The following is a 19,114-nucleotide window of genomic DNA, read 5'->3' as shown; positions in this document are numbered from 1 at the left end:
TACAGGCACGCACCATCATGACCAGCTAATTTTTGTATTTTTAGTAGAGACAAGGTTTCACCTTGTTGACCAGGATGGTCTCGATCTCTTGACCTTGTTATCCACCCGCCTCGGCCTCCCAAAGTGCTGGGATTACAGGCTTGAGCCACCGCGCCCGGCCTTTTTCTTCCTATTTTTAAAAGTTCTATTATTTTCCAATTATATTTTCTGTCATATTTCTATGACTTCATTGCACTGTCCTTTTATCAAATCTTAAAATTTCTATTTTTAATTTTCAGAAGCATGTTCTTGTTTTTTATTCTGTTGTTTAATGAATGCAATATCTTATCTTCTTAAAGACATTTTGTTTTTCAGAGAGTTATTCTGCTTCATACATTGCTATTTCTTGTGAGCTTTTATTTTCGTGCAGTTTATTTTGCATTTTCTACCAAGTTGGAGGCTTTCCTCAAGTGTCCATTGGTTCCTTGATAGCTATTTACATATTAAGTGTGAGAAACTAAATTGCTGGTTGGACACTGCGTTGTGTTGAAGGGATTTCTTAGCAGTTAACTGGCTCCCTGCAGTTGATTGGCGGATCCAACACGCTTTGTTAGAGGATCCTACCTGTCAGTATGTGTAGGCTGTTTCTCTAAGAGAATGCAGTTGTTTCAGAGAAGAATCCTTCAGTTTCCTGCAGAGGCTGAACAATGAAGTCATAGATCCCTTAGTGCTAACATTCTTACTGCTAAGTGTTTAAGGGGCTGGGGTCTGTCAGTGTGTGGACTGAGTTTTCAGTAGGGTATCACTCACCCAACTTTCACTTTTTCTTTTTTTTTGAGACGGAGTTTCGCTCTTGTTACCCAGGCTGGAGTGCAATGGAGCGATCTCGGCTCACCACAACCTCCGCCTCCTGGGTTCAGGCAATTCTCCTGCCTCAGCCTCCTGAGTAGCTGGGATTACAGGCACGCGCCACCATGCCCAGCTAATTTTTTGTAGTTTTTTAGTAGAGACGGGGTTTCACCTTGTTGACCAGGATGGTCTTGATCTCTTGACCCGTGATCCACCCGCCTCGGCCTCCCAAAGTGCTGGGATTACAGGCATGAGCCACCGTGCCCGGCCTTCACTTTTTCTTATATTCCCAAGTTTAGAGCATCCCTGCTGAAAATGTCCAAATAATGAAGTTTCTACAGAATAAGTCTCACACTTCCTTTCTTAGATTGGCGGTGGAGGTGGGGGACACTTGAGGCTCTAAATGCTATTACAGACTCACTCCAGTTCCTCCATTTTCGGCCCCATATTTCACTTTTGCCTTCTACAGTATCCAGTACTTAGCATTTTGACACTTTCTGTAGTTGTGTGGTGTTGAATTAGCTTATTTCTCAGTTACATTCTGCTTTTGTTCTCTGCAAACTATCAGTTCACTTTCCATCTAAGCATGTTTTTGCTTTCAGAAACTGCTGACAGCAATAATAGAGGGCCTTCAGTGGTTTATGAAGCAGGTGAACCAGTCGGTGGCTTTTTCTTTGTCTCTACCTTGGATACTATATGCAATGGATTTTGAAATACCTAATAAGGGAATGCAGTGACTTCCTTGCCTTTGGATTAGCTGTGTGAAGACATTGTGGCTGGTTTGGTTTGAGAAATCATTTCTCATGTTCCACTCTCTCCTTGATCTGCCCCATTCACTGTTGTCTCTATTTTCTTGGGTGTTGGCATTTATAACTTAAAAGTCTTTTCTCATTTTAGAGAGGTTTCATGAGGGGACAGAAATAAACAAATGTGTCCAATTCACCATGTCTCAGCAGAAGAATTAAATAGCATTTTGACATGTTGAGTTTCATATACCCATGGGGTGTCTGGTAAAACTGTTAGGCAGGCAGTTGGATAGATGAGGGAGAAGCTTGAGGGGCATTCTCATTTTGAGTGGTGTCCACAGAAAGCACTGGTTAAAGTGACGAGACTACTCTTTAGTGTGTGGAAGTGTGATAAGCTGTGAACCAAGGATAGAATCCTAGAAGAATTCTAGAAGATCCATGAAAACACAAATGACAGAAGACAAGGAGGCATCAATAAATTTACCAAAGGGGCAATGTCAGCATGTCAGAAAGGTCAATAAAGATGAAGACAATTTTTTTCTTTTGAATTTAGAAATATGGAGATTATTAATGATTTTAGCACGATGATATGCACAGAAGTCAGAATGCATTAAGAAAATGAAAACCGTCTTTTTTGCTTTCAGAAACTGCTGACAGAGCAATAATAGAGGGTGTTCAGTGGTTTCTGAAGCAGATTAACTGGTTGGTGGACTTTTTCTGTTGCCTCCACCTTGGATGCTAAAGACAATGGATTTTTAAATACCTAATGAGGAATGCACTTCCTTGCCTTTGGATAAGCTGTATGAAGACATTTTGGCTGGTTTGGTTTGAGAGATGATTTCTCATGCTCCACTCTCTTTTCAGGGTTGGTGTGAGCAAGCCAGACTGTGTGGGGCTTTAAGTTCTGGATATGACTAATGAAGCTGATACTGTTAATCATGCCTTTCTTCAGTTGTATATGTGATTAAATGTTTGCAAGAATATAGAGATAGTGGAGTGTAGGGGTTACACTAGAATAAAACCTAAATTCTGTTCTTAAAGTCTCTGAGGGAGCCAAAAACACAGCACTTGGTCTCCTTGAGTTCTGAAGAAATTGAGAAATGACAGAAGAGCAAGGCAGGGGGACAGCAAAACATCAGCTTGATTAACAAGGGAGGCTGAGCTAGAACGGTGCTTTTCCTTTTGGGCAAATGGGCTTCCTATGACTGATACCCAAGTTGAGCCGACTTGCTCAGCAGTCCTCAGGTCCACGCAGGGTGCAGAGAGGTACCCAGAGCTGAGACAAAGCAAGGCCCTAAAACACAGGTTGGCTTTCAATACCCACCACCAGCCTGTACCTAATCCCCCTTCAAACCACTCTGACCATCGCTCACTGGCCCCCAGCCATGCTGGCTTCCATCTGCGTTGTCTCCTGTTAATGGCCTTTACAGTCACTGTTCTGCCAGGAACTCTTTTTCCTAGACACTGTCTGATGCCCTCGGATCTGCTCAGATGTCACCTACTCAGGGGGGCCTTCCCTGACCACCTATCTCAAATAGTGCCACTGCTTGACCCCTTCCTCTCTATTTGGTTTATCCGGCTTTGATTTTCTTAAAAGCTCTTGCCTGTCTCTGTCAGTTCATGAAGGCAGATGCTGTCTGTTTTATTCATTGTATGAGCTAAGGATATATTCAGTGAATGAGCTGATGGTTCAGTTTACTTGGAGTCTGTTCCAGCTCAGCTGCCTGGAGTGTTACTGCTTGCAAAGTGGCCCAGTCAGCATGGGCCTCTACTGAAGTGCTACACTAACTCCTTTTAAGAGTGGAGGTAGGCTGAGGTGCAGTGGCTCATGCCTGTAATCCCAGCACTTTGGGAGGCTGAGGAAGGCGAATTGCTTGAGCCCAGGAGCTCAAGATCAGCCTGGCCAATATGGTGAAATCTCATCTCTACAACAAGTATAAAACTTAGCTGGGTGTGATGGCATGCATTGGTGGTCCCAGCTTCTTTGGAGGATGAGGTGAGAGAATCACTTAGGCCTAGGATGCAGAAATTGCAGTGAGCCAAAATTGTGCCACTGCACCCCCACCTGGGAGACAGAGTGAGGCCCTGTCTCAAAAAAAGAGTGGAGGTGAAGCTCGAATGAGACAATATATGGAAGGTTGCTGAGAAATGTACCAGAAGAGTGGAAGCAAGCGCTATAGAGGTTACTGCTGCAAATAGTAGTCTCTCTCTTAGAAGCAGGGAGGTTTCTTGTCACGTCAGGGAGTGGTGGTTAAACTGATGACATTGCCGAATTTACTAGAATTATCCCCATATAAAATGCTCTCATTCATTGTTCTCAATCTTATCCTTGTGTTTGCCACACTGTGTATCCTAATGTTTTTATTGGAACATTTTAATTAGAGTAGGCAATCAAATATAGGCAATTCTAAGAAGAAAAGGGCCACACTGACTTGAGCAAAGCTAACAAAAATTTCCTAGTTGAAGACATTGACTTTGCCATGAGATTTTAATGCCCTAAAGAGTAGAGAGCTTCACTTATCCCACACCCCGCCCCCCACAAAAGTAATTTTCGAAATGGAAAGAAGTAAACTACAAATCCATTATGAAACAATCTGTGGGCCTGTAATTTTTTACTTCTTTATAAATAAACATACCTTTAAATCACTTGCAATTTCAGTAATCCTGCAAATGGTAAGACAAAACAATCAAGTTTATTCAGATTCTACTTTTATCAACAGTTACACTGAGGCAGATTTTGTTACATTCTGTCATTTATATAGCAGTTAATGGTAAGTACCTGGACTTGGGCATCCCTTAGATGAGGCTTCAAATTCCAGCTTTGCTACTTAACAGCTGAGGGGGCATGAGAAATTTAACCAGGAACTGAGTTTGCTCATATGAATATGTCTTACATAAAGCTCTGGTCTTAGAGCTTGTCTGAGAATAGTGTCACAGTCAAGAAAACATAGTGCCAATGACAGACAGCACAGGTTTTCTTGACTGTGACACTATTTAACAAGGGAGCCCATTTAATTGTATTTAGCCTAGACATTCCCAAATGTTTTTCCTTATAACATCTGTTAATATGTTACGGAATTGGTATTCCATAAAGGACCCCGTGGGAAATCCTGGCTTGCAATGATACCAGACATATTTAATGTAAGAAATCAATTTTGCTTCCCTTTTCCAGTTTAGTGTCGGCCAGTCAGAATTTTCACCTGGACGCCTACCCAGCAGCTTAAAGTAGATCTCTTGGGGTTTTGTGCCTTCACGCCCTCCATCCCAGCTCCTTCCATAGTCTTCCCAATCTCCAATAATGACCCCACTATTCATGTATTAGTTTCCTAGGGATGCTGTAACAAAATACCACCATTTGGATGACTTGAAACAGAAATTTATTGTCTTACAGTTCTGAATGCTAGAGTCTAACATTAATGTGTCATGAGGGCCGTGCTCCCTCCGAAACTTGTAGGCTAGGATCTTCCCTGCCTCTTCTAGCTGTTGATGTTTGCCTGGCACTCCTTGGCTTGTAGATGTGTCACTTAGTGTCTGCCTCTGTTGTCACATGGTATTCTCCTCTATAGTTCCCTCCTCTTATTATAAGGACTTGTGTTATGCTGGATGAAAGCCCTGCCCTACTCTAGCTCCAGTATAATCTCATTGTAGCTAATTAATAGGTTGGTGCAAAATTACTTTTAATTAAAAGTAATGGCAAAAACTGCAAATACTTTTGCATCAACCTTACTACGTCTGCAAAGACCCTATTTTCAAATAAGGTCGTATTCTGAGGTGCTTGGAGTTAGGACTTCAAAATCTCTTCAAGTGCGCGCATAACAATCCATGCAGGCACCTGTTTTCTGCCCAGAGTGATGCCTTTGTACTGCTTTGCTTTCCCTCGGCCATTTTATCTGGTCTATGAGCAAATACTCTTAGATCTGCCTTCAAAGTGTAGCTGACCCTTTCTCATTACCTCCCCTGCTACTCCTTGACCCCAGCCTTTGTCATCTCTCCTGGATTATAATCTCGGCATCGTATTAGGTATCCTGGTTCCATCCTGATTCTCCTTAGGTCTACTTGTTAGATAGCAATGACAGCAATCATGTCACAGAGTAAAACAGTTGCTATTCCTGCCTTACGCAAAACCCTCTGATGGTCTCTCATTATCATTAAAGTAAAATGCTAACACCGATGAAGGAAGATAAGTCTCTCCACGCTGGGCCATATCCATCTCCCCAGCCTCACTGTGTACCACCCACTCCCCAATTGACGGTGCCCACAAACCACAGTAAGCACCTGCCTGTACTTCAGGGCCTTTGCACTGTTTCCTTAAGGCTGGCTCCCTCTCATCTCAGATCATCTACCCAGAGATGTGTTTGCCACTCATTGTTAGCTGAAACACTTGCACCCCATCTGGCAGAGACCAGAGAAAGTTTTTTTTTTGTTTGTTTTAAAAATTATTTTTATTGATTACTTTTTTTTTTTTTTGAGACACAGTATCTGTCACCCAGGCTGGAGTGCAGTGGTACAATCTCAGCTCTTGCAACCTCGGCCTGCTGGGTTCAAGTGATTCTCATGCCTCAACCTCATGAGTAGCTGGGATTACAGGTGTGCACCACCAGGCCTGGCTAATTTTTGTATTTTTAGTACAGAAGGGGTTTCACCATGGTGGCCAGGCTGGTCTTGAACCCTTGACCTCAAGTGATCTGCCTGCCTGGGCCTCCCAAAGTGCTGGGATTACAGGTGTGAGCCATCACGCCTGGCTTAGAGAGAGTTTTGTCACCAGTCATGAAGCAAAGCTCTCAGGAAAAAAAAGGAGAGAAACAGGAAACAGTTAGCTGTCCCTGGGAGGGAAAGGATCAATAAGTAATGGGTCCCCCCAAATCAGATTTATATACGAGTCACAATTTAAACAAATGATTTTCTTGTGCCAATCTGAATTTGGAAAGGAAATTCCCACCTAGAAGAAGAGCTCTGAGAGGGCTGATTTTGGTAAGAAAACAAAAAAAAAAAAAAAGCAAAAAAAAAAAAAAATCTTAACTTTTGTTGTGTTTTATTAGTTGTCCCAGGATCTCATCTGCAGGTTCTGGAACTAGTGGGGAATCTCAGCCACTCCATGTTGCCTGCCAGAAACTGTAAGGGGAAAAAAAGAATCTTTTTCTCATCCATCATAAGGTTCACAGCTGAGACCCCTGTAACAAATAAAAAGAAAAAAAAAAAACAAAACAGATTAAATGAGAGAAGTATAAAAGTTGTATTTAAGTTTCCAGTGACACAGAATCCTTCAGAATTCAAAGCCCCACAGACCCAGGTAAAACTGTGTGTCTTTAGGGACATTGTGCAGAGGTGTGATTGGAGGACAAAGGGTGTGATCTAATGGTAATGAACCAGGGAACTCATCAAGGCCTGGTGGATCAGATTCTTTTCAGCCTCAGCCTGACGTTCCTTCCCTCTGGGTATAGGGCAGGACCCTTCTGGAATGAGGGTCTTATGACCTACTTTCAGGGGAAGTAGGTCAGAGAATTCTTTCATGGCCAGCTCTCGGGAGAAAAAGGTGGGAAAAGGTCAGAGAGCAGCCTTCCTGCTTCTGCTGTTCTCTCAATTTCCTGCAGTTTAAAATACTATGCCAAGGTGCTGTTATTTTGGGGTATCATGTTCTTAGCCCTCACACCTCTGTTCCTTGCTTTACCACTTATTAACTGTGAATCTGGGCAAATCACTTAAATTCTCTGAGGATCAGTATTTCATGTATAAAATAAGATGACAAGGTAAGGTTATTTCTAACCCTTACCTACCTGGTTAGAAATAAAAACATAAAGAATCAGCATAGTTTGTTTTACATAGTAAGCGTTCAGTATTTGGTAGCTATTAACTAATCTCATGAGCACAATGGTGGCTTTAATCACAGGCATGACCCTTCTGTTTCAAAACTGTTGAAAACATTTGGGGATAATGTCTACATTTTACTTGCCACCACATGCCCACTTAAATTTCCCTTCTGGTTGGAGTGGGATTTCAAGGTAAAGCTCCAGACTATGGTGTCAAGATTATATTATTTTCTCCTGTTCCTGATTTCTCATTCTCTCCCTGCCACGTACCTCTAGTTTCCTTTTCCTGCACATCCAAGGCTATGGTGGCAGAGATAAGGATGACTAATTGATGAGAGAGATTAGACACCACTGTCTGATGCCAGAGAGGGGCCTGTGAAAAGGAGACAGGTGCACCTCAGTGCCGCTTCAGCAAAAGGTTGCCCTTGACCTGCGTGTCACGAGTGTGTCCTCCCTGGAAAAAGAGTACTTCAGTAGTGTTGTCCAGGATGTCAACATAGTAAGACTTTGTCCCTTAAATAAATAAACTTCTGGGCTCAAGTGATCCTCCCACCTCAGCCTCCCAAAGTGTCGGGATTACAGGCATGAGCCAGTGCTCCTGGCAATAACTTAATTGCAGCTACATGGTTATTATATGAAAGATACATTTCCTTTGATTGAAGTAATTGATAGTGTAAAGTGGGGACATGGAAAGGAGTGAAGGGGAGAACATAAGCATGGTTTAAATACCTGTTCTTTGTTTCTTTGTCCTGATTGTGCAGGTTTTGTTTCTGATTCTGTTTTCATTGGCAAGACACACACCTCCAGAGGTATTTTCAGGTTTATTTTCTTGAGGTCTTGCAAACCTGATGATGTTACTGGTAGATCATATAGGGGAGACCCGGCCAGGATTTTCCCTTTTTGTCTCTTCTGCTGGTCAGGTCGATTGGAATTGGAGTGTGAGCTGCTGGAAAATAGCATCTAGCTCATTTTAACAATAATGAAGCTGAGGCCAATGTGTGCAGGTAAATGTTTAACATTGGATCTCTGGGGGGAGAAAAGCCCTGATTTGTGGTGTTAGCTGGTTACTGTGGTGTAAACACTCCTACCACAGTTAATTTCAAGCTACCAACAAGATTACTTAACATGTAGTAGGAAAAAGATGCCCAGAAGTAAACCATCATATGTATAATTTGTCTACCAGACAGATACAAAAAACATAACTCTAGATCACAGATAATAGTAAAATGTAGAAAAATCATCAGGAAGTGAGTTTTGAGAGCTTTGAACATATGTTTTAAAATGTAATTTCTTCAGTAAGTTATAACAGTTTAACAGTGGATCTGTTGAACAACTGACTCGACATTTCTGAAAATTCAACCATCAGCTCTCTTGTTCTGGCTTTAGCATATCAAGTGGGACCCAGAGAAGTTGCCATCTTACACAAAGTCCCCTGATGAGTCATGGCAGGACCTGGATTATTACAGAGCTGTTTCTAAAAACCAAACTTCTCCAGACAGATTTACTTATCAATGTTTCTGTTTATTCATTTGTCTTATGGCATCCTCTAGCAATCTATGAAAGGGATTTGGGACTATTACAGGCTGTTACTATCTATTGAGACAGTATGAGTCAGAATATTTGAATATATCTAGAACAAAGGTAGGAGAGCGGGCCAGGCATGTTGGTTCATGCCTGTAATCCCAGCACTTTTGGAGGCCTAGGTGGGAGGATCACCTGAGGTCAGGAGTTTGAGACAAGCCTGGCTAATGCGGTGAAACCCAGTGTCTACTAAAAATACAAAAAATAGCTGGGTGTGGTGATGGGTGCATGTAATCCCAGCTACTCAGGGGTGGAGGCAAGAGAATCACTTGAACCCAGGAGGCAGAGGTTGCAGTGAGCTCAGATCACACCACTGCACGTCAGCCTAGGCGACAGAGCTAGACTATCTCCAAAAAAAAAAAAAAAAAAAGGAATTATGGAAAGTGTGTAAAGATGTTTTAGGCTGACTGTGCTGTGGGCACCATGGTAACCTCTGTGACCTGCACAGACACTCTAGATGAGTTCCTGGAACTGGAAAGCCTGAAGTAACTGGAAGACCACAAAAAGGGGAAGAATGATCATTCCCTGTGGTGCCTAATTAAATTGAGACTTTGTTCTATCGCACCTTATTCGCACCTCAACTGATAAGACAATTGGACTTTGTAACTGACCTTGGTCAACCTCGTGACTCCAGACCCTACAACCCCCTCCCAGCTTGGAAAAACTACCCTAAACTGTAGCTTCTGTAACTTTCCACTGCCTATCCCAAACCTATAAAACCAACTCCTATCCCACTGCCTGCAACTGACTCTCTTTTCAGACTTGGCCGGACCGTGCCCGGGTGAATAAATAGCCATGTTACACAAAGCCTGTTTGCAGGGGTCTCTTCATTCAGAGCACATGTTTTAACAGAAAGCAGATGAGATTTAGAGCCATAAGTGAATTCTGGCTTTGAGTCTTGGCCTTGCCATCTTGATCAAGTCAGTTACTTCCTGGTTAAAATTTTCTAGCCTGAAGATGAAGGAATTGGACCACATGAACATTTAATATCTTGTAGGTCTAAAATATCATGGTTCATTAGATTCATCAATTCAATAATATTTGCTTAGTACAAACTATATGCACTCTCATTATCAACTATAGGCCAGGAAGAATGAAATACAGATACATTATAGCATCTTACATTTATGCGGAGCCTTCTGATTTGCCAAAGAGAAAGTTTACTTTGAGTCTCTGGGATTCTGTGGCTTTAGGAGATCTGGACACATCTTAACAGAATGTTACAGAAAGAAGAAGCTATTCTAGAAGTACAAATAGAACCTTATTCCTAGGAAACAGAAGAGGTCATAACCAGGTAGTAATAAGAAATAAGCACTTTTTTTTTTTGCCATGTCTAGCAGTTGTTTCACTTTGCTTTTTAAAACAAAGCCCTAAATTATTTCTAAGTATAAGATTTTTATAGAAAATTTAGAGATTAAGAAGTATTAAATAAGGAAAAAATGCTATATATCCAATCTAATATCCTGGTTTTCTTTACCTAAGAACATTTTATCATATTTTTCAAAACATTCTTAATAGAATCATTTTAATTGCTATATATATATATATATATATATAAAATAATTTTATCTTTTTGGTGTATAGTAACTTATCTGATGTCTTACTGTTGGAAATTTTATTTTTTGACAGTTTTAATTCTAAAGAGCACTGTGGATAAATAGCTTTGTTCTATGTCAATTATACGTTGGACACATGATTTCCAACTTTAATATTTAAGGTTTAGTAAGACAATTTTAGCAAATTACAGACTTTTGACCTTTAGATTCTTTGATTCTATCAATATTGCTTTGTGTTTACCTAGATTTTGTTCTGTTTCTAAACATTTATTAAGAGGAACATTTTATTTGAATTCTTCAATATGATATGTTTGAACCAGAAATAGCACCACTGTTTCGATATTAATTCAAGTAGGTGTGACAAAGTGTCGGGTTAACAGTTTTCTTTTTTAAGTTTCTGTGGGAGATATCCTCTAATACAAGGTTTGTTGGTTTAGAAATTGCTCAATATATGTTCAATAAACAAAAAGATTCATGCTAACTTAGGATAGGCAAAAACATATGAGAGGGTGTTAAAAAAAACACAAAACCCACTTCTCCATTTATGATACTAGCTTTCACTCTCTTAAGGAGAGATAACAGCAGCAAGCACAGTTCAGGAATTCTGGCTTTTGAATGAAAACTGTGAAATGAAATACGTCGGTGCTTTAATTCACCTGCGTGGGAAACCGTGACTCAAATAGTGATTTGATTAAATGTTAATGAGATCTAAGTTGACCCAATTCTTACTTTCATGTATTAGATTTATATTAATTAAAACAGGACCAGTTTTACCTCTTTGTTTAATATCTTTGAGACAACATCTGCTTACAAGGGAAGTGCTGTAACTACCCTGGTTATTTAAATATTAATGGCTTCCATTAAAGGGGGCTAGGGATTGGCAGCAGGAAGATGGAGAAATTGGATGGCATGATTCATAGGTTTCTGTCTCCAGGAAAAAAAACCTCTTATTCGAAGAGCTGCTTCCATTATTTTTTTAAATAGTGCATGCGTATATATATTATTGTTTTTTCTGAACCAGTTAGAGAGTAAGATTGTTTATTGCAGGCATCCCTTGAAAGTAGCTCTGCTATAAAAGCATCAGTGTAAACAAGTTCACATAATTTTAAAAAATGTTTTAACAGAGCCAGAGAGGTCATTACCCTGGAGCTCCTTGGGAACCTAATTTCAGTTCCTAAATTCATTTTGTTCTTTATTATAGTCAATAACAGGCAAAAGCATGTTTCAGGTCCATACTGGATTTGGTTGGCCTTATTTACATTAAGTGTGGGGAATTCTATTAAGTTAACTGAGAGACGTGACAAGGGTTATATATTCAATCACATTATAATTATAAACCTTTATCTTATTGGGGAAATGTGCCTAAAAAGCTTTAAAAATTTGCTACAACCAATATTTTTATGTTATGCCAAATTGGGTTGTAATAAGCATGTGGTTAAAATATTTTTACACATTACGTATTTTTAAGATGTTCTAATGGCTTGGCATTTTAAAGCACTGAACAAAAGCAGGCATTGTATTTGCATAATTGTGTATCTCTTTTTTCATCCAGAAATGTGAGTGTGTGGAATACTAACTCATTTCATGTATTTTATTTGGAATTTACAGCTAAGAACGTGAGTAATTTTTCATGCTTAAATAGCAGAAGTGCAGAGTCATATAATGGCCCTGGTGTGCTGTTCTAATTTCCTGCTTAGCAAGGCCAGGATTAGGGTGAGACAAGAGAGGCACTGCCCCAGATGTAAAACTTACTGTCAAAAAAAAAAAAAAACAACTCAACATCAATAGTATTTTAATGTAGTAGTTAAACAACTGTGTCATACTGAGAAAAGTTAACGATGGTAAAAATGGTCAGCATTTTAGGTGAAGCTGGCCCTGCATCTGCACCTCCCTTGCTTCTCCCTAGTCCTGGTCTTGACTGCGGTCAAGTCCTGGTTTCTCTGCTTTCATGTCCTTGCATGAAGACACTCTATCGATTCAAATTTTCCTTATCTGAACTTGTTGACAATAATCCTCACTTTCCTAGTATCAAGGAGTTTCTCCTTGGCCAAATTTTAGTTAGGCTTCTGAATCTTCTACTATGCCCATTTGTGTACTTCCTTGTAATGCTCGGTTTTAGCAAAGGACACTGCTCAGTTGTTTTATGAAGAACCACCAAGACCAACATCTGATTGCCTCAGTGTCTGACCAGGTTTCTCATCCTGTCTGATCACCCTGGCCTGTCTTCAGCACGAATCCTGTTAGGTCAATTTAGCCAGATCCGCCTTACCCCAGTGCTTCCTTTGAGTAATTTTTCATCCAATGACCCCCACAGTGCTCTTTGGCTATAAATTCCTGCTGGCCCATGCTGGGTTTGGAGTTGAGCCCAATCTCTCTTCCTTGCTGCAAGATCCTGTTGACTGCAAGGTCCCTATGCCTGTCTTTATCCTGATAAAGTCTTGGTCTCCACGCTTTTACAAATAACATTCAGTCATTTTTTTCTTTAACACTGGTGAAATCAGGAGATTTAAATCAGCTACAAATACATGGGAAAGCCCACTATAAATATCACTCACATATTGATGTATATGTAAGTCATTATACAATTTTATACTGTCATTATCATGCCAGATGAATCCAGATGAATATTCTAAGCAAACACCAGATTTGAAGATCTTTGGAAGGCTTTGTGCTAATAGTTTGGGGCCTAATGTCTTGAATTTACTTATCAGCTAGCAATAAGGGGAGAGTCCCAAGGAGAGTTGTAGGACCCTTCCTTTCAGTTTGTTGCTGCTGTTGCTGTTGTTCTTTGATACAAACTGGGAGTTAGAAGAGATAGAGGACATAACCAGAAATGCGTTGCTTCTTTGAAGTTTCCCGGCAAAGTATGCATGCATGCCTGAGGTCTCACCTTTGCTTAAGCTCTTTGCGCCCACCTGTGATGCCTTTCCCATTTCTCCCACCTCTCTGAGAAACATTCACCTTGTATCCACATCTGACTTTGGTAAGGTCTCTCAATGATCTCTTAGCCTGAAATGTGTTGTGATCCCTCTGCCCTTCCGTGGTGACATAATGGTTTCTCCCACCCATTTATGTTCTTGTGGTCCTGAGGCTTTATCTGACCCTCCATTGAATTTGCTTTCCATACTGAATCTTTAAAAATGTGAGTGATTCACACCTATAATCCCAGTACCGTGGGAGGCTGAGGTGGAAGGATTGCTTGAGCCCAGGAGGCCAAGGCTGCAGTGAGCCGTGATTGTGCTACTGCATTCTAGCTTGGGCAACAAGCAAGACTCTGTTTAAAAAAAAAAAAAATGGTAGTTTAAAAATTACTGACATTGTAAATCCTTGAAGAATCTCCCATTAACCTGTGAATGTAAGGGTGTGCAGGGATTGAGTGTGCTTATTTGTGGTGCTATCCAAGGTGCTTGCAAGGGGTCTTTACACACAGTAATTTTTTAAGTGAATAAATGAATTTCTTGCATGTAAAAGGGCCAGGTAAATGTTTACTCTTTTGAGTAAATTTTACTCTTTTGATTCATTTGTGGAATGCTCTTTTTATCCTAGACCTGCTGCCATGTGGAAGGTGATTGTTTTGCTGGTTCTGTTGACGCCTGGCTCCTGTGATGGACTGCTGGGCTCCCTATACAGAAGTGTTCCCATGCCACCTAAGGGAGATGGAGGACAGCCATTATTTCTTACCCCTTACATTGAAGCTGGGAGTATCAAGAAAGGTAAGGAAGTTTAATTAAATGAGAAAACCACTGCTATGAATTCAACAGTTTTTCTTAAAACAGGTAATCCATAGAATGCAAAATAGATTTTAGTATTTTTACTGAGTCATTTTGTTTCAAAAATATGTAATTTTTTTTTTTTTTTTTTTTTTTTTTTTTGAGAGTTTTGCTCTCTCACCCAGGCTGGAGTGCAGTGGCGTGATCTCGGCTCACTGCAGTCTCCGTTTCCCGGGCTCAAGCAATTATCCTGCCTCCCGAGTAGCTGGGATTACAGGGGCCCACCACCAGGACTGGCTAATTTTTGTATTTTAAGTAGAGATGGGGTTTCACCATGTTGGTCAGGCTGGTTTTGAACTCCTGACCTTTAGTGATCTGCCCGCCTCGGCCTTCCAAAGTGCTGGGATTATAGGCGTGAGCCACTGCTCCCGGCCTATTTCAAATATTACTGACTTGATGTCATATGTTATCTGAGTTTTTAGCTAAAATTAGAATGAGCCAGGGCTGAATTACCTGCATGGTTGAGTTGCAGCATTTCATTTATAAGACTACTCCAGTGCTTGTCCCCAGTGGACACTTAATGCTAATACTATCCTTGAAACTTACTATGAGTCAATCACTGGTTCCAAACTTTCTGCATGAACTTATTTAAACATCTCAACTTCCCGGGGAGGTGCACATTTTACACATGTGAAACCAAAGCAGAAAGAGGTTGAGCTACTTGCCAGAGTTCACGCAGATAACAGCTGCTGTGTAGGCTTTATATAAAGACAGCCTCTCTGCTGTGCCCTTCAGCCAGCATGTCTAGGCTTTAGTTTTCTCATTAAGATAAGATGGGGATTTAACAACTTACCCAACTTGCAGAGATGTTGTGAAAATCCAATGAGACAAGGCACATGAAAATTCTTTGTACCCTATAAATTGTTCTCCAAGTATGAGTGTTTGCAAATGGTTTTATTTAGAGATTGTGGGTTTTTCTACTGTTATTACTAAAAGGAAAAAAGATACCAGTTAGTGTTATCAGAGACTAAAATTTATGACCTGCATCTGCTCCTTTTTTTTTTTTTTTGACAGAGTCTTGCTCTGTCACCCAGGTTAGAGTGCACTGGCACAATCTTGGCCCACTGCAACCTCCACCTCCTGGGTTCAAGTGATTCTTCTGCCTCAGCCTCCTGAGTAGCTGGAACTACAGGCGTGCACCACCATGCCAGGCTAATTTTTATATTTTTAGTAGAGATGGTGTTTCGCCTTGTTGGCCAAGCTGGTCTTGAACTCCTGACCTCAAGTCATCTGCCTGCCTCAGCCTCCAAAAGTGCTGGGATTATAGGCATTAGCCACCACACCCGGCCCTGTATCTGTTCTTCGTGGTTCTTTGTGCTAAATTACTGTGCAGGCAAATGACTTCAACTTTCTGGACTTCAGTGGGTTCCTCTGAGCTATAAAATAGTAGACAGGTAGCTATTCTGAGGAGCTGTTTGAGAAGAGCAGCAGAGAAATGGGTGGTGGTTGAAGGGAGCACTGGGCTCCAGGAAGAGTCTTTAACAGAATAGGAGAGAATGTTTGTTTGCTGACGGAAATGATGAGCAGGGAGCTGGTTTGGTTTGGGGAAACATTGTTGGAGACTGTGTTGAAGGAGGTGAGAGACAGGGATCTGGCACACAGGAGCCCCAAGGTTGCCCCTTGTCACAGGTGGGAAGGCAGAGGTGGTGCCTGTGAAGCTGGCAGGTTGGCAGATTTGATGGGAATGAAGAATAACGGGAAATTTTAGACAAATGATCATTTTAAAGATCAAAAGTAAATCTAAATACTACATAAAGAAATTTAAAATAAAGCAGATTTTCTTCATTGGAAGTACTCATAGCCAACAGGATGTCATTGTTTTTTGGTTTGCATTGTACATGAAGACATACCCATTTTTAAGGGTATATGTCAATGCTGTTCATATGCCTTTTTTTGAAATACACATTGGCTTCAAATTTGACCATCTCTTTTCTTAGGAAAGATGAAAAACTTCAATAATGTAGTTAGTGTGTTTTAAAAAGGACTGATTTTTACCTCGCATAGAGAAGTCATGGGAAGACAGCTGCCCCACCGTATCAGCTGTTACCACCAAGATGCTTGTGAAGAGGCTAAGTATTGATAAACCCTCCAAAGTGGATCACATGCATGTATTTCAGCTTCCTTAACAAATGGATTCTGGTGGCTTAGATTTATGTTCATTAATAGTAAATCAAAACAAGCCATTTGATTTAGGGATGAAATGGGTTAAGTAATTGTTATAACTGAATTCTACCAATCCACATATGAGGAAATTGAGCCTGAAATACTTCACCGGAGTTGCCCAATAGGACGTATGCATTAGAGCTGGGTAGCAGAGATGGGCTTAGGACCCAAATCTTCTTTCTGCTCTGTGATTTGCCTGCTATAATTTAGGTCCGTTTGTTTCAGAAGCTTCTAAGGTGCTCTTCTAAAGTGACCAGATGCATACACAGAAAACAGTTAAGGAATTAGGCAGTGCATACTGAAGTACTAAAGTATTACCTTTGAAGTAAGTGCACTGCAGATTGGGAGAAGGACTATCCCTGCTGGTTGGCATAATCTAGGGAGAAAATACTAGCACTGTAGTAGCTGCAGTAAAAATAAGTAGCTAACATCTAGTCATTATATCCCTAGTACCTAGCATAGTACCTGTACATAATAGGTATGTATGAATATGTCTGGGGTTTAAATTTGGGTACCAACCCTGTCCCAGGCATTGTACTTTACATCCATTTGCTCATTTAATTCTCAGAGCAACCCTAAGAAAGAGTGCATAAGCGTTGTTCCCGTTTTATAAACGAGAACACTGAGGACTGGAGAAATCAAGTATCTTGCTTAGGGCCATAAAATTAGTAAGTAGCAGAGCTGGAATTAAAACCTACACTGGCCAACCCCAGGGCCCATGGCATGAACCACTATGTTATATGACCAGCTCTGGACTTGAGAGTATTGGGTAAGATTTACGTAAACAGCAAAAGGTCTGTGCATACCGAATGAGGGAAACAGCTTAAACAAAGGCATGAAGTGAAAGTGACCATGGTGTATCTGTATCATACATCTGGTGGAACCAAGTAAAAAGAACACCGAGAAATCTATTTGAGAGACTGTTGACATCCCTCCTGTTGCTGTTTTTCTTGCCTGTGAGCATTCCTCAGTTACGGGTATTAGCAGCAGCCGAGAAAGATTCCAGGGGAGGTAGTTTTGTCTTCCACCCTCCTATGTCAAGATGGGTAGAACTTCATGTGATGATTGACAACATTTAAAATACTAAATCTGTGTGTAATATCACTTTCTAAAGTTATGTTACACAGCCAAATTCTTTGAACAGAATTTTAAGTGGCTGATTCAAAATCTGGTACATCTGGGTATTTAAATGTAGCCCTGACAACATAATTAAGGATAATTTTATTCATCCGCTTTGCTGAAAGTTCAGGAAGCACTGGACAGATGGTCAGCTCACTCCCCTAAATCCCTTTTGTTGATCGAGTCTGTCAAAACCCTAGGAATGTGAGTCTTATTATTGCAATGGAACATTTTCGAGATAAACAGTAGCTCACAAAAAGACAAGGGACATTTTTATTTTTTAAATCCCCAATTAGCTGTCTTAGTTTTATGTAATTGTAATTGCATGTTTACTTTCTCTGAAGCTAAAATAAATCTTTACTCTGTGAAACAAAATGAATGTAGGAGGCACATTTTAGCTTGTTTATAAACACTGCGTGTTCACACGTTAAAGACTATTTTACTAGTAGGTCATAATTTATTGTTACTTATGATCTGGTAATGTCTGTCCACACTGGTGATAATTTGAGCGTTTGTGAATCTGACATGCATGCTTATTAGCTGGTTCAAGCCCTTTGTTGGTTACACTCCAATATTTTTGAAAGCGTTAATATCACAAACACTGGTAGCAGTAAAAACAAAGGAGGAAGTAAACTCACTTCAAAGAAAGGCTTTTCCTTTTTAAAAGTATTCTAAACATTGATATTGTGAGTCATGGTGCCAGAAACATAGAAACTCCTACATCTTGGGAGTTTGTTTTCCACATTCAACTAATAGAAGGATGCACAGACATTTGAAAATATAAAAAGTCATTTTAGCTGATGAAATTTTTAATTATTTTACTGGAATTTAGTGGAAATTTAAAATTTGAAACAAGGCAAAACATTTTTTATAGGCTAGAGAAAAGTTCTAAATTTAAGATCTCTCTTTTTTTTTTTTTGAGACTGAGTTTTACTCTTGTAGCCAAGGCTGGGGCTGGAGTGCAGTGGCACAATCCCGGCTCACCACAACCCCCACCTCCTGGGTTCAAGTGATTCTCCTACCTCAGACTCCCAAGTAGCTGGGATTACAGGCATGAGCCACTACGCCAGGCTAATTTTGTGTTTTTAGTAGAGATGAGGTTTCTCCATGTGGGTCAGGCTGGTCTTGAACTCCCGAACTCAGGTCATCCTCCGGCCTTGGCCTCCTAAAGTGCTAGGATTACAGGCATGAGTCGCTGCAACCGGCCAAGATCTCTTAACAAGGTCTGCCTTAGTAGGTTTTTGCAGAAATAAGCTAATCCTAGTGCATTGTCAGCAGCGCTTTTTCATTTAGTTTATTCATTCATTAACATTCGTTCATTAAAAAGTATTTATTAGGCCAGGCGCGGTGGCTCAAGCCTGTAATCCGAGCACTGTGGGAGGCCGAGGTGGGTGGATCACGAGGTCAAGAGATCTAGACCATCCTGGTCAACATGGTGAAACCCCGTCTCTACTAAAAAAATACAAAACATTATCTGGGCATGGTGGCGTGTGCCTGTAATCCCAGCTACTCAGGAGGCTGAGGCAGGAGAATTGCCTGAACCC

The 19,114-nt window shown here is 40.6% G+C and overlaps 1 protein-coding gene and 1 long non-coding RNA gene across 2 annotated transcripts in view; one reads left to right on the top strand and one right to left on the bottom strand.

Moving 5' to 3' along the window:
* Positions 1–19,114, top strand: part of CPVL (carboxypeptidase vitellogenic like) — a 152,726-nt gene that overhangs the window by 12,002 nt on the left and 121,610 nt on the right. The window contains exon 2 of the mRNA XM_017527074.2: positions 14,065–14,231. Coding sequence (XP_017382563.1) covers positions 14,075–14,231 — 157 coding nt within the window. The 5' untranslated portion in view covers positions 14,065–14,074. The remainder of the gene's footprint in view (positions 1–14,064; positions 14,232–19,114) is intronic.
* Positions 6,590–10,239, bottom strand: LOC108303295. Its single transcript, XR_001824772.2, has 3 exons — positions 10,086–10,239; positions 8,111–8,407; positions 6,590–6,745 (listed from the first exon to the last, which is right to left on the bottom strand). It is a non-coding gene; the product is annotated as an uncharacterized LOC108303295 (long non-coding RNA).

This window comes from Cebus imitator, unplaced genomic scaffold, assembly GCF_001604975.1.
Source record: "Cebus imitator isolate Cc_AM_T3 unplaced genomic scaffold, Cebus_imitator-1.0 Scaffold45, whole genome shotgun sequence".
Classification (NCBI taxonomy): domain Eukaryota; kingdom Metazoa; phylum Chordata; class Mammalia; order Primates; family Cebidae; genus Cebus; species Cebus imitator.
The sequence above is the reverse complement of the archived record's forward strand: the minus strand, read 5'-3'. Positions and strand labels throughout refer to the sequence as shown.